The 16,221-nt window shown below is 39.4% G+C and overlaps 1 protein-coding gene across 2 annotated transcripts in view; it reads right to left on the minus strand.

Moving 5' to 3' along the window:
- Nucleotides 1–16,221, minus strand: part of psd2 (pleckstrin and Sec7 domain containing 2) — a 76,994-nt gene that overhangs the window by 15,823 nt on the left and 44,950 nt on the right. The window contains exons 4-6 of one of the 2 annotated variants that reach the window (XM_061901664.1): nucleotides 8,054–8,215; nucleotides 2,281–2,478; nucleotides 2,118–2,198 (exon numbers count right to left, since the gene is read on the minus strand). In XM_061901664.1, the coding sequence (XP_061757648.1) occupies nucleotides 2,118–2,198; nucleotides 2,281–2,478; nucleotides 8,054–8,215 (441 nt within the window). The remainder of the gene's footprint in view (nucleotides 1–2,117; nucleotides 2,199–2,280; nucleotides 2,479–8,053; nucleotides 8,216–16,221) is intronic. The other variant, XM_061901665.1, reaches the window with a different exon arrangement.

Raw genomic sequence — 16,221 nt, forward strand, 5'->3', positions numbered from 1 at the left:
CATGTCATTCCCAAAAGAGAAAGTGCAAGATTGTCAGAGACATTTTAAGTGTCAAATAAAAATTAGCTGCATAATAGGAAATCAAATAGTATTCGTCCTTCACTATGTGGTATGTTACTACGGACGTTATTAAATTCTCTTCATTTTCTAGCGAGTGACTTTTCAAATGATGCCACATATTAGCAGAAATGCTACTTTTTATAGCAACGCTTTTGCCCCTCACTTGACAAATTACGGTTGTCTGTTCAACAAATTCCCACTTGAAGCCAAACCACCACCAGACGATGGACCCTCTGCTGTTTTTATTGGGAATTAAGTCTTCCTTCATTTTTTACCAGATCTGCACCTTCTTTCTCTCGTCTTACTACTCGTACGGCTACGTTAGTATCACAGCTAACGTTACCCAGTCTACTACCTCTCTGCTGGGCGAGGGCGTATACTGTAAGTATGTGACGTATGACGTGACAGTATGTGTCGTGTGTAAGTTTGTGCGCCTGCTTGTCTGTGAGAAGGAGAGACAGGAAAGAGTGAGAAGAGCCTGTAGTGAAATGACCGCAGCTAAAAGCAACTGCGTGAGAACGTATACTCCAATATTATGATATAGTCGTTTTTTATATCGCACAGAGACAAACCCGCGTCTGTATCGATAAATCGCACAGCCCTACTCCGCCTATAATAATAATAATACTACAGCTATGGATAAAACTATCGTTAGGTGTGCTGCAACCCCTCTTTCTGTCTCTCCTCGGTGTTTGGTGTTTCGCTTCCGGATATACGGCCGGCAGGGGCACCAGTGGACCTTTACAATTTCCGCTTGTGATTGGAAGTGGTTAGACCTGAGACGGTGGGGCTTGGAGCGGACCATTACTGTTGTTGCTTTGTCATGGGAGTATTACTGTTATTGATACAACTGTTGTCGTGCCTAATGTATTGTTCTCAGCCCTCCTCTGGTCACTCAACCCCCTCAATGCTGTTCTCCCTCACTATATACCATTTGTCCACTGTTCAGTCTCTGTATCTCAACCCAACCAGTCAAGACTGATGCTTACCCCACATAGCCAGAGTCCTGGCTATTTTTCTTTGCCAGCTTAGAAAATTCAGAGTCAGGCCCAGCCTCCTTTGACAGCTCTACACCTAAATCGTCCAAAGCATACTCACCTTCTCAATAGCTATTTGGTTTGGTAATATGGACTTACATTCACGCCAACAACAACAGCACATCGTGGATAAATCCAGACGTATAACTGTTTGGTTTGGTAATTTGGACTCACATTCACGCAAAAAAATACAGCGCATTGTGGATAAATATAGTCGTATCACATATCAAACCCTCTCTTCCATGGACACTTTGGAATGCCTTTTTGTTGATGTTGTTGTGTGTTGTACTGTATGCTTGGTTATGTGTTTGTAACTGCATAGTAGACGTGAGCTAACGAAATATTACCAATTGTGAATTCCACCATTTCTTTGCATGGCCATTTATAAAGATTCTAATGCCTTGTGAAGGAGGAATTTCTTGTGATCAAGTTTTGTTTAGTTATGTTCTGTTTTGCTTAAGACTCCATTGTTTCCTGTTTTTGCACTTCCTTATTTTTTTTGTTTCCATGATTACCTATTAGTTTTCACCTGTCCTCATGTCACGCACCTGTCACTAATCATGTCCATTATTTAAAGCAAAAGTTGCCAGGAAGTCAGCCTGGCGACTTTACTTTTACTCACGTCATGCCGTGTTACCTCTACTCACGTCATGCAATGTTATCTCCACTCTGTTTCATGCCATGTTTACGATTCACACTCCTCTTTTCATAGTTCCATGCCAAGTAAGTTTTGATTATTGTTAATAGTTTCTGCCTTTGTGCAAGTTTTGTTTCATTAGTCAAGTTTGTTCTCCGCCATTGTGCGCGCCTTTTGTTTGCTTCTTTTTGTAGTTATAGTGTAAAAAGAAAATATGTGTTTACCTTCATGCCTTGCCCGCGCCAACTTTCCTTTGCCTTGCAGAAAAACAAACCCTAAAGTCCACGTATTGACAGAATGGGACAACTGCACGCATGTGCACGGGCAGCTACACTGCCACTCTTACAGTACTATACAGTTTTTGTGGGCTTAATCAGCATTACCTTAGCGCCCGATCCAGCGATAAGTCGGAGAAGTCAAAGAAGCTCAGGTACTCTGACGCCACCAACTGACTGAAGTCATTACTAGAGCGAAGCAGAAGGCATAAAGTCACAAATGAATGCATCTTAATGTCACGCATGCAGGAGGATGTGCACGCATGCTTACTTCTTGCCCAGGTGTCTGGCCACATCACAGCGCTTGAAGCCCTCAAGGTGATAGAGGCGCTTGGCGAGCCTTTTGGCAGCTTCGTAGTCAGCTCGGCAGCCATTGGCCAAAGTGTCCGTACTACCGCGCTCCAAATGCTCCAGACTGCCCAAATCGCACTCGTCTGAGTCAGACAGCACGTCTGTGAGGTTGGCATCGCTGTAGGGAGGAGAACGTACGCATGGATGGACAAAAACAAACACACAGACACACAAGCAGGTGCCCAGGTTAATGAATGGAACACATTTCACAAAACTGCAATACATACAAGCCAATTCCAATCAAACATTTGACAAAAAAAAACAACTGGGGACATTCTGTTTAAATTACGGACAACACTGACCTAATTCCCAACTCCTATGATGTCCCTTTTCATTATAGTGACTGACTATAAAAAGCTGAGATAAATATGACCTGTCTCAGGCTCTCCCTAAAAGCTCATTCAGTTAATATAATATTCCATTATAAGAGGAAAATGTGAACTCAACAAAACTAAAATAAGCTTTTATTATTTTAAGGATCCTCAAAGAAGCATTGAATGTTCTGTTCTGGACTCAACAACCCTTCAAGATGCCCTTGAGCCAAACTCACAACCTTCCACTGTCCTACTAAATTGTCCATCTCATGCTCGCTCGCTGCCTATCTGAGCAGTGAATGGATGTACGAGTGTGACATGCATGCCCTCTGATCTCTCTGAGGACAGGATGTACACTACTTAGTCACCCCTGTTAGGAATTGTAAAGCTTGAAAAAAGTTAAAAGTAAAAAAGGCTTTCTGTTTCCAATAAATAAGTGAGAAATGTATCCTGTTGAAGTTTAAATGCTTTAAGTATGCAAAAATATGTAAAGTTGAGGTTGACGAGGAGCTCAGTTTGAGACCAGAAAAACCCAATTCCGATTTTTTTTTTTCAAATCCACATTTTTTATGCTGTCGCTCACATTACAAAAAATACAACTTTGACTTGTGTATAATGTAATAGGAATGACGCCACACATGGTGCATGTGTTTATGGAAGTAAATATGGCCACAAAATATCTGTGTTGTCCCCTGTGATGAGGTGGCGACTTGCCCATATATATATATATATATATATATATATATATATATATATATATATATATATATATATATATATATATATATATATATATACATCCATCCATCCATTTCCTACCGCTTATTCCCTTTTTTGGGGTCGCTGGCGCCTATCTCAGCAACAATCGGGCGGATTATATATATATATTTATATATATATATATATATATATATATATATATATATATATACATATATATATATATATATATATATATATATATATATAATTAATGACTGCAATTGTGGTGAATGTCCCATCCATCCATCCATTTTCTACCGCTTATTCCCGTTCGGGGTTGCGGGGGGCGCTGGCGCCTATCTCAGCTACAATCGGGCGGAAGGCGGGGTACACCCTGGACAAGTCGCCACCTCATTGCAGGGCCAACACAGATAGACAGACAACATTCACATTCACACACTAGGGCCAATTTAGTGTTGCCAATCAACCTATTGTGGTGAATGTGTGCTAGTATTTTTATTTATGTTTTGTTTTTTTTTACAACATCCTTGCTCATAGCAGATGACAGAACAGGAGTGCCATGATATAGCTCCTCACAAAAAAATAATGTCTTCTTCTTTAGTCCATGTGCCAACCCTCTACAAAGTGGGAATTTTTTCGTATTTTAAGAGTAATACATAATGTGTATGTATCAACTATCCTCCTGTAATTGTCTTCATTAAAATGACAAGCTACCTACTTTGATAGCTATAATAAGAGCTAATAAATATTGTACATGAAGTATATAAAACAAACGTTCTCTTTTTATAAATGTAAGAGGAAAGATACGCAGCAGCACATTAAACTGTTTCTCAATATAAATTTCCTTTCACCTCTGTCAGTCTAGATGGCATTTGTTCATTTCCTTGGTGTGTGCATGTGCAATGTGGCATGTCAGCATTCCGACCAGATGATTCAGAAGATTTTTGCATAATCAGATCAGCCTGATTGCATTATCCTCACAAATTCAATACATTACTAGCCATTATCGTTTGGGATTTAGCAGTTACCATAGATACAGCGGAAGCTACTGTATGTGTGGCGTGTACTATAAGACATTCTGAGGACTGCCAGTTTCTATAGTGCAACTTGTCAAAAACTGCTGTGTGAATTAAGGCTGACGTCAAAGATCAAGCGACAGATCAATATGCAAACAAATATTTTGCAGAACCGTTAGAATTGCGCGATATAGACAATATATATCATATGAATTATATAAACTCCGTCGTTGCTAGAGCTTGGACGAAAACAGTAAAACATGCTCTACTGCACACGCATGACGTATTGTGATAAAAGCTCTTGAATGTAAACGGGGTGGTAGCTCAATAAATATCGACAGTAACGATACCAAGTATAGTTTCAGTATGGTTAATGTTACAGTGATTAGATTGATATTTTAAATGATAAATAAATGGGTTGTACTTGGATAGCGCTTTTCTACCTTCAAAGTACTCAAAACGCGTTGACACTACTTCCACATTCACCCATTCACACACACATTCACACACTGATGGAGGGAGCTGCCATGCAAGGCGCTAACCAGCACCCATCAGGAGCAAGGGTGAAGTGTATTGCTCAAAGACACAACGGACATGACGAGGTTGGTACTAGGTGGGGATTGAACCAGGTATTTTACATGTTTGTTATTGTAAACAAACTCAGCAAATACAGTAAGTATTTCAAAAAGGATTTCACTCAGAGCCAATAGTAGCTTCTACCTATTTGTATTTTTTGTTTTTTTTGCACTATTGACTTTATTATAATTTTGATCAGAAATTGTATTATTCAATGATCAGTTTCAACGCAAATAGTATGAACGATACTGTCCCTCTAACTACTTAGTATTGGATCGGTACCCACATCTGTAGCATCACTCAAAACGTATATAGTCTCCAAAAAAATAGAATAATAAGTGATTATTACACTTTAACATAAGTGTACAATGAACTATGTTATATCAAAAAGGAACCATCTATTAACAGTAAATTATCAAGTAAATTATTCATAATTTTGAGAAGTAATACCACTAGATATAGTGCACATTTGTTACTGCACACGTTAGCCACCAAATTAGGAGTATCACTGATATGGCAAATATATTATGATATGAATTGTTATCGCAGGAGGCTGCAATATACAGTATATTGCAATATAGATTTTAGGCCAAATCGGCCATCCCTGACAGCCAAACTGCAGAAGCTGTCTTTAAGCCTTACAAGATCTCCACGAACCTCTTTCCTTGCTTCCTGACAAAGCTGCTGCAAGCAAGGTTATATTTTCTTGCCTTGGCTGCTTCAATAAGATCTTAATTAGTCCCCATGATGCCTGTGACCTAGTACCACTATCACCCCTGTAACACCATGCTTGGAATCTCTGCCCTCAACAACACGACTCCTAGGTTCACACAATTCCATCAAACGTTAGTTGACATGGACTGCACGTAATTAAAGTACGAGATTGTATCAGCTAAAATTCCTTTCATGTGTAGGGAGTCTGGACTCATCCTTGGGGACAGGGTGGGCAGCTGTTATATCCGGAAGGAGTGAAACCATAAGAAGAGTTGTGTATTGAGGGAGAGTCAGTAGAGTTTGTCGGGAGATCTGATTAAGATGCTTCCTGTAAGGCAAACTGGGCACTTGTGTTTGCAGAGATATGTTCCCAAACTATATAACTAACTGAGACATATGTGTTCGTATAGAATAAGTCGTGAAGTTGTGTGGACTTGTCCGACCAAATTACTTCAGTATAACGCTCATAATTTATTCATAAGATAAAAAGGGTGCTCTGAAGGCTGTTCTTATGCAATGGATGATGTGTGCAAAAGCAATTCAGCACACACCAGCGCAAAATAAATAAATCAGGTCCCTCAAAATTAACGTGTTAAGTCATGTGATTAATCACAAAAAATTACGGCATTAATCATGAACCCAATTTGACTAATCATGCAATTTATTTTGAGGGTACGAGCTCTTTTACCCTAATCGTTATACGGTCAGTGATCAGATCGATGCATATGTCAGTACAAAAATGAGTGAGAAGGCTCCGACTGGTGTGCTCGCTGGCAAATTTCACTCCAAAATACAGCCTGAAATGACTTCACATAAAATCATTACCAATTATTGTGCAAATAAATTACATGCATTCAAGTAAAAGGTTAAAAATGTTCCCGGATGACATTCTGACGATGAAATTGCAATAGTGTACAAATATCGGGGTCTTTTATTGACCAAATTTTGATTTTGCAAACCAGGAATCGCCTTTGATTTGTCCGAATTCCAAAATGCGATGAATCTGATTTTTAAAAATCGACAACTAAATAGCCCTAGAATAAATACACCTACTGTATACACCGTATGTCTGTCTTTAAAAGCTTGCACCAGGGTTTGAGGATCCAGCCAGCATGATGGTGCATGCCAGTGACTCACCTGATCTCACCCCAGTTGTGTCTGCCTCCAAGGTGTGTTTGCAAGTTTGTGTGCATGAGTGTGTGCATGTCAAGGACAGTGAATGAGGGATATACATCAGTAGTTACAGGATTATGAAATTATGGCATTTCATTGTCCAAATGGTGCATTGCCAGGGGACACCAGCAGACAAAAGCAAAGCTGATAAGGCTTATTGACATACCAAAATAAACAACTGCTGCAGTGTATATACCCTGACTTGAACTAAAGCTTGTTTTGCTGTGTAAAGAGTTGCCTCATATATCATTTTGCAAAGTGGTGGTCAAAGCACAGTGAAACATATAAACAGGCTAAACCAGTGGTTCTTAACCTGGGTTCGATAGAACCCTAGGGGTTCGGTGAGTCGGCCTCAGGGGTTCGGCGGAGGTCAAAACACACCCGACTCATTGTGTAAATACAAACTTCTCCCTATTGGCGTATTACAAATACGGCAACAGCTGACTGATATGCAGGTGTGTAATTTGTTGTGAGGTTATGCACCGTGTTGGTTTTCTTGTTTGAACAAGGTGATGTTCATGCACCGTTAATTTTGTGCACCGGTAAAAAAAAACATGGCAACACTTTAGTATGGGGAACATATTCACCATTAGTTAGTTGCTTATTAACATGCAATTTAGTAACATATTGGCTCTAAACTAGTCATTAATAAGTACTTTTTAATGCCTTATTCGGCATGTCTTTATTATAGCCCTGACCCTCACCCTAACCACATAACTCTTAATCAAGTCTTTATTACTTAGAAATATGTTCCCCTAGCGTCCAAATAACTCTAAATTAAGTCTGTGTTACTTAAAAATCTCCCCCAAACTAAATTGTTACCAAAAACATATAACTTTGTCTTGAATTTGAAAAAAGTTTATTTTTTTATTTTTCGGTGAATGCGCATATAAAACTGGTGGGGTTCAGTACCTCCAACAAGGTTAATAACCACTGGGCTGAACTAAAGAGATAACTTACACTCTGCTGTAAGATAATTATGATAATTAAAGTGTGCATTGTTCATAAATCTATTACATGCCGACTTCCAGTGGAAACTGTTACATTTTTTCAGCTAAAGTCATAATTAGTCATATAATATTTATTTTTGCAACAACGCCTCACTACTTCCACGTTGCCACGCAGCAAATCGCGTAGGAGAGTAAAAGGTTAGCGAAGTAAAAACTATTGGACTTACAGTAGCTGCAGCAAAAAGTCGAAGTGAGCATCATATTCTTCTTTCCACATGGTGTCAGCTTGGACGAGTCGCTGCTGCGCCCGCCACACATCATCCGACTCTCTGGTTATATTCTTATTCCACTTTCGGCTGCCAATGTTAGTGGAGTGAAGCGGAAGTCCGCTGAAATGGAAGTACAGCCTCCGAATAGTACGTAGCTCTGTTATTCCGCCATACAGTCAGCAGGCGGGGAATACATTTGGACTTTTTCCCCCTCGAAGTTAGTGAGCGGCGCAGGGAGGATGTAGGGGCGGAGCTAACGGAGACTTTTCCTGATGTTGCTGCTTTTGAATGCGCACTCAATAGTTCCTGTTGCCTCGTCGGCTTCCTCTGGACTGGCACGTCATGGTTTATGTGCTCTTAAAAGTTAAGTCTTTCTGTATATTTCACACTGGTGTAGACATTTTTTTTCTAATAATTGGTGAGTCCACTATGAAAGTGGGTGACATTGTTATCACCAGGAAAGATGAGATCACCTACCTAGGTTCCATTCTAGAGGCTAATCTTTCCTGTGATAAAATGGCAACCAAGGTAATCAAAAAGGTTAACCAAAGAACGAGATTCCTCTACAGATTCTCCTCTCTGGTCAACAAAAGCACCTTGAAGATTCTAGCGGGAACTCTCATCCAACCCTATTTCGATTACGCTTGCACCTCCTGGTACCCCAGCACCTCCAAAACCCTCAAATCTAGACTCCAAACATCCCAGAATAGGATAGTCCGGTTACTTTTAGACCTCCGCCCCAGATCACACCTCCCTCCCACCCACTTCTCCAAAGTGGACTGGCTCAGGGTGGAGAGCAGAGTTAAACAACTTGCACTCAGCCTAGTCTATAAAATCCGCTACACCTCCCTGATACCGAAGTACATGTCAAACTACTTCCATAACCACAACACCAGGGGGAGCTCCACAAACCACGTTAAACCCAGATTCGGATCTAACAAAGGTCTTAACTCATTCTCTTTCTATGCCACATCAATGCGGAATGCACTCCCAACAGGTGTAAAAGTAAGTGCATCTCTGTATTCATTCAAAACCGCTCTAAAACAACACCTCCAGGCAACTTCAACCCTTTACTAATACCCTCCTCCGTTCACATCCCACCACTTATAAATAACCTAATGTAAATAATCAAATGTACTTCTCATGTATATACTTGTTATTATGCTATCTGAACTCACTATGTTCTCTGCTGGCTGTACATATCCTACTAAGTAAGACCTACACTGTTTCAATGTCCACATTTCTCTGTTGATGCAATTGTTGATGACTGAAGCACTGATATCAACCAAAGCTCCTTATCCCACCCCCCGGATTGTAAATAATGTAAATAATTCAATGTATATACCATGATGATTAACATGTGTGATGACTGTATTATGCTGATAGTATATATTTGTACCATGAATTGATTAACGTGGACTTAAACAAGTTGAAAAACGTATTCGGGTGTTACCATTTAGTGGTCAATTGTATGGAATATCTACTGAACTGTGCAATCTACTAATAAAAGTATCAATCAATCAATCAATTAATCAATCAATCCAAGTAGCGCTTCATTAGAAATAGATGAGTAGCACTAGCAGTGTCGTGTCCCGTCATATCCAGTGAAGGATGCTGTTTTTCTTCTTGTGCCAAAATGTATTTAAAAATGACATTTTGTGTTTGTCTCTTAACTTTTCACATTAGACATTCGTGTTGCGTTTCTATGTTGTTGCACTGAGTCATCTCAATTTGCCAAAAACAATGCTGGTATTGACTTGAGCTGGGCGAATAATCGAAAGTGACATTTAAAACAGGGGTCCCACAAATTACGGCTTAATTTTTGTTTCATCTGACCATAGAACTTTCCTCCAGAAGGTCTTATCTTTGTCCATGTGATGTCAGATGAAACAAAAAATGAGCTGTTTGGCGACAATACCAAGCAATATGTTTGGAGGAGCAAATGTGAGGCCTTTAATCCCAGGAACACCATGCCGACCGTCAAGCATGGTGGTGGTAGTATTATGCTCCCGGACCTGTTTTGCTGCCAATGGGACTGGTGCTTTACAGAGAGTAAATGGGACAATGAAAAAGGAAGATTACTTCCAAATTCTTCAGGACTACCTAAAACAGTGGTTCCTAATTTGGGTTCGATCGAACCCAAGGGGTTCGGTGAGTCGGCATCAGGGGTTTGGCAGAGGTCCAAACACACCGGATTCATCATGTAAATAAAAACTTCTCCCTATCGGCGTATCACAGATACGGCAACAGCAGAAGTCACACTGATTTGCAGGTGTGTAATGTGTTGTGAGTTTATGCACTGTGTCGGTTTTGTTCTTTGAACAAGGTGATGTTCAAACACGGTTTGTTTTGTGCACCAGTAAAAAAATATGGTAACACTTTAGTATGGGAACATATTCACCATTAATTAGTGGCTTATTAACATGCAAATTAGTAACATATTGGCTCTTAACTAGTCATCATTTAGTACTTATCTAATATCCTTATTTGGCATGGCCTCTTTATAACCCTAACCCTCTAACCCTAACCCTAACCAAATAACTCCAAATTAAGTCTTTGTTACTTAGAATATGTTCCCCTAGTGTCAAAAAACCTTTAAATTAAGTCTTTGTTACTGAGAATATGTTTTCCATACTAAAGTGTTACCAAAAATACACAACTTTGTCTTGAATTAAAAAATAAAAATAAAAAATTTCACTAAGAAGGGTTTGGTGATTGCGCATATTAAATTAATGGGGTTCGGTACCTCCAACAAGGTTAAGAACCACTGACCTAAAATCATCAGCACGCAGGTTGGGTTTTGGGCACTGTTGGGTGTTCCAACATGACAATGACCCCAAACACGAATGACTACATCGGGCTAGAATTAAGATTTTAGAAAGCCCACCCCAAAGTCCTGAATTAAACATGTGGACAATAGTGAAAAATAAAAGTCCATGTCAGAAAACCAACAAATTTAGCTGAACTGCACCAATTTTGTCAAGAGGAGTGGTCAACAATTCAACCAGAAGCTTCTGAATGGCTACCAAAAGCGCCTTATTGCTGTGAAACTTGCCAAGGGACATGTAACCAAATATTAACATTGTTGTATGTATACTTTTACACATGTTCAGTAGACCCATAATAAATCCATAAAAGAACCAAACTTTATGCATGTTTTTTGTGACCAACATATATGTGCTCCAATATCTCTATCACAAAACATAAGAGTTGTAGAAATTATTTGAAACTCAAAACAGCCTCTACTAATACATTGACATTTTTGGGGAATTTTGCCTATAATTCATGAGCCTTATTAGAGACAAGAACACATAGGCTATGTATTTTTTTAATACATTGTAACTCGTAAATAAACATTAATAAAAGGCAGCTCACAATGGAACTACTGGGAGCAGTGGCGTGTCTAGGGGTTGGACTTATGTGGCACGTGGCACGTGACACGCCCAGAATTCGATAGGCCCCCACGTGCCACCCCACTCAGAAGTGGAACGATTTGATGCATATGAACGTAGTAGGACAGCGGATGTTGCGCACATATCCGGTGGGGGGTGGTAGTGCATGTGCTTATTCTGGTGATGTGACATCCCGATGTGTGCCGAGCCTTCCAGGCTTGCGTCGAGTAATGGAGGGGGTGTAGACCCGGAAATGACCCTGTGAGAAGCCTCGCTGCCAAGCCATATACCACATGCCTGCCTCAGGTTTTGCGAGGAGATTGATTGATTGATTGATTGATTGATTGATTGAAACTTTTATGAGTAGATTGCGCAGTACAGTACATATTCCGTACAATTGACCACTAAATGGTAACACCCGAATATGTTTTTCAACTTGTTTAATTCCACGTTAATCAATTCATGGTAAGATTTGACAACATATAAAATGCCATTAAAAATGTGGGCTTTTCAAAGTTGCAGTCTGTTTAGAATCTGGATAGAGAGTACACTTTGTTTTCTAAATGCCAATAGAATACAAGAATAACAGCGCATCCATCCATTCATCCATCTTCAAGGCAGCAGCCTAAGCAGAGAATCCTAGACTCCCCTCTTCCCAGCTACTTTGTCTAGTTCGTTCCCAGGCCAGCTGGGAGACATAGTCTCTCCAACGTTTCCTGGGTCTTCACCGTGGCCTCCTACCGGTCAGAAAGAGGGCATTCTGACCTAGATGTGGAGGAGCAGCAGCTTTACCCTGAGCTTTTCCCGAATGACACATGATATTAAATTTGACAGCAAAGTTAATCCAAGCCGTGTTCTGCTCCGTGAGCAGTATGAATAACATAAGCTTGAAACAAATCAATATGAGCTAAATTTGCACATACATCATGGTGGTGTAATGATCGATTTGCGCTTGTCTTTTGTGCCACATTATGTGGATTGAATAACAAAAACACAGAGACACATAGATAGTATGGACACAATAGACAATGGACACAATAGACAAACAATAGCACCACGAAAAAATCAGGGTTTTAAAAGACATAATCCAAGGAAAAGTTTATCTATGGGAGCATTACTTGTTTGACTTCAACCTATTTTTAAGAATCCATTTAAAGTACAAGTCCAAGGAAAAGTTAATCTACGGAAGCATTACTGGTTTGACTTCAACCTATTTTTAAGAATACATTTAAAGTACAAGTAGAGTGGAAAAACAAGTTGACTTAATAAGCTTAATTGTGTTTCATTTTATCCAATAAACCATATCCAATTATATTTATAATACGCAAAGTATGTGAAAATACTGTCTAAACATCACAAAATGCCACAAATTCAGTCAGCCGCTTTGAATATTCCACTCGGAATGGCTTCGGTCATTTCCGTAGATTGACGTCACTGTAGTAACGCTTCTGCACTCTGACCATAGAATCTGATCGATGTGCTGCCTATCATTCAAAATCCCAATGTAAGACATGAACATGTTTTTCTTTTTTATGCATTGTAAGTTGTAAATAAATAAATCAATAAAAAGTCAGCTAACAATGTAGTCAATGGAGGCTCTCGAATTTGCCCAGAAAACTCTCTAAATAACCATCCCAAACCCGCCAACAATACTCTATATACATATTGTGACCTGTAGATTGTGACACAGTCGTAATATTTGGAGACAGGTCAAGCACTAGAACCAAGCGTTGAAATGGAAGTCTGTTTTCTATCAGACTGCCCACAAGCTCATACATTGGCTCTGTCATTTCTTACTAAACTGTGATTGGTCATGCTCGCTGTCAACCCATTGTTTTGCTAGTTGGCCAAGGGTCCTTGTTAGTCTGCCAATGTAAGTTATTAGGACGTTGGCTATTTGTTTGTTCCTGCCAGATCACATCAGCTGGACGGATTTTAATATCAGAGGTTTACATTAAAGCTGCTGTATGTCACGGTTAGGTAGATGCTTAGAGGGGGCTCGTCTTCAATCATTGTGACCCGCCCTTTTCCTAGTTTAAACCTTTAGCACAAACATGGAAAAAAAGAACACCACGGCACAAGGTCGGTGTTTGGAGTGATTCATGGTCTCGCTCACCTGTTTATAAACTCTGCACGGCGACCACTGCATCTGTTTGTTTTAATCATTTCAGACACAAAGACCTTTATTGTGTGTGGGCACACAAGCTTAAAACTGTGAGAAAAATGTTTACAGAACAAAACAGACATTCACTATGCTGCCTATAAGACTCCAAACCCTCATAAACCTGAACTGGTTGGTGAAATGAGAAGGTAAATTCTATTTTATGTCTTTGATAAAACACCTGGCTGTAAAAATGAGTTGCTCCATAATCCAGTATTGTAAAATCTTACGACCAAGTATTTAACAAAGACATAAAAAAAAAACCTTCTCTTATGGTCATCTTGCTCATGTCTTTAAGGACGTACTTCCCTCAGGTCTGGCTTCCCAAAAAGCCTAACTTTTGCTTTGTTCCATAAACATGTAGATATTTTTTTTCATGCAGTTGTTTTGGGATATGTGTGTATTTTTGACATTTATGTTCACATAGCATGTGTTTTATGGTGTTTGTGTGTTCCAGTTTTGGATCAACTTTACGTTTGGACACGCTAGCTCCTGCCGGTCTCCATGAACATTGTATGTATCTTCCCGTAAAACGTCAATTAAAAAATGTTTTAAAAAGCGGCGCCTACTTAAGTGGGTTCCATGTTGTTTTGTTTACTGCCAAAGTCTGGGACATAGTGGGACAGAGGAATTAGTGAAATTAATATCCTGTCAGCTGCATCTCAAGTTTTTTTTTTTTTTACAAGTTTACAATACCATATAACATTTACAATAGTGGTGAATATCATCTTTAAAGATGTTGGTACGGGAAAGGGTCCCCCAAATAAGCTAGAAGAAGCTTTTGACAGGGGGTCCAAAGGACAATATATACATGAAAAGATCAAACATGGTAGCAAGCACAACAACAAAAAACAAAAATAAAACAACAACAACGCTATAGGATAAACACAAGATAATAGTACTAAAGCAAGCATAGACATACATACATACATTCATTCAACCATGCAAAACCCAACAGTAGTCTACCCCACATGAGGCATTAAAGATATGAGGTTAATAAGTAATTTTTCAGTTTCTTTTTGAAGTTGGAGAATGGATACAGCATCTTGAGGCTCTCATTAAGCTGGTTCCAAATCTTTGGTCCTCTGCATACGACACTGTGAGCGGTACAAGCCAGTAAACGATGTTTACCTGTTATCAGATCTAAGTTACGAGTGTTGTGGGCATGCTGGGGATGGTAGATAGGGACCAAGCTACAGAGCCTAAGATTCAGCCTGTAAATGACTTGATAGGTTAAACAAGCATTTTGATAAATATTGAACTCTGTCAGTCTCAAGAGATGATATTTATGAAATGGATGACGAGTGGGGGCATTAAACTTGGACCATGACAGGGCCCGTATAATTTTCTTTTGCATGGATTCCAATTTGTGAAGGTAGGTAGTTTAGTTTAAATATCATAATGTCCATTTGTGTTGGTCAAAGGGACAGCTAGACTTCCGCCCTGAGAACTTTGCCCGGCAACAAGTGAGCATGTGATATAAGCAAAAATAATCTCAGCAATTCTTTTTCAGTATCTCATTTCAGTTAAGGCTATTTATAATATGGCTGTTAAAAGAAGAGAAACCGGAATTACCTCTGACAGAAGGACAGTTTACATATGCAGTACACGGCTGGTACATAATTGTCAAACAACATGCATGTGTTGAAGAACACAAGAACACAGGAAAACTCACTGACACATCCTTGTATGCCCCCCTTCCTTTTTTGATGAAGTGGAAAGACAGAAAGAAGAAGCAGATGACAGAGAAGCAGCTGGAAGGTCAAAAGTACTTTTAGATGATAAGAATAGAGATGCACCACTGATGGATGGTGTTTTTTTTTACTGAGTAGCAACCTGTTTTAAGCTTTTGTTCTAATGTATGGGGACACACTAAAAAAGCTGAAGTAGTCACACCTAGTGTATAAAAAAAGATATTGTATGGTATCATGTATAAAACCCTGCCAACGATCAAAACCTAAACATTTAGGAGCATTCCAAATGAGGAAAGTGTACAGTAACCAATGAATTGATTGCTTACAATTTTACAAATGTAAGGAGTGCAGTTTTTGGCTGTTGATTCTGTCCACCGTTTGGCAACCTGTGGCTCTTCAACCTCCTTGTTGGGGCTTGAAAGGGGAACTGCACTTTTTTTGGAATTTTGCCTATGGTTCACAATAATTATGAAAGACATGACGACGGATGGATTTTTTTAATGCATTCTAAATAGTAAAGGGACAAGTGATAGAAAATGGATGTATGGATAGATAAATAAAAGTCCGCTTACAGCGTTTTCAATGGCAGCCCCAGTATTCCGACCATAAAATATGCATGTCGTGACATGAATATTAACCAAGTATAAGTGACTTGTTTACATCGACTGATCAGCTGCTTCCTCGTTTCCCTGCTCCCTGTAAATTTATTCTAGATCATAAATCATGCCTCTCATCTGCACAGAAGGTGGCTGTTGATATAATCTGACAAGTTGGAACATGTTGACAGCCAGATAGGACCTGGAATTGGCGAGGAGGACACAAAAAGCACTTGTTCCCACCGCGCACCCTATTTGGAAGTTTGTTTAGGGTATCTAAAGG

The sequence above is a fragment of the Nerophis ophidion genome, linkage group LG05 (assembly GCF_033978795.1).
Source record: "Nerophis ophidion isolate RoL-2023_Sa linkage group LG05, RoL_Noph_v1.0, whole genome shotgun sequence".
NCBI classification, from domain to species: Eukaryota; Metazoa; Chordata; class Actinopteri; order Syngnathiformes; family Syngnathidae; genus Nerophis; species Nerophis ophidion.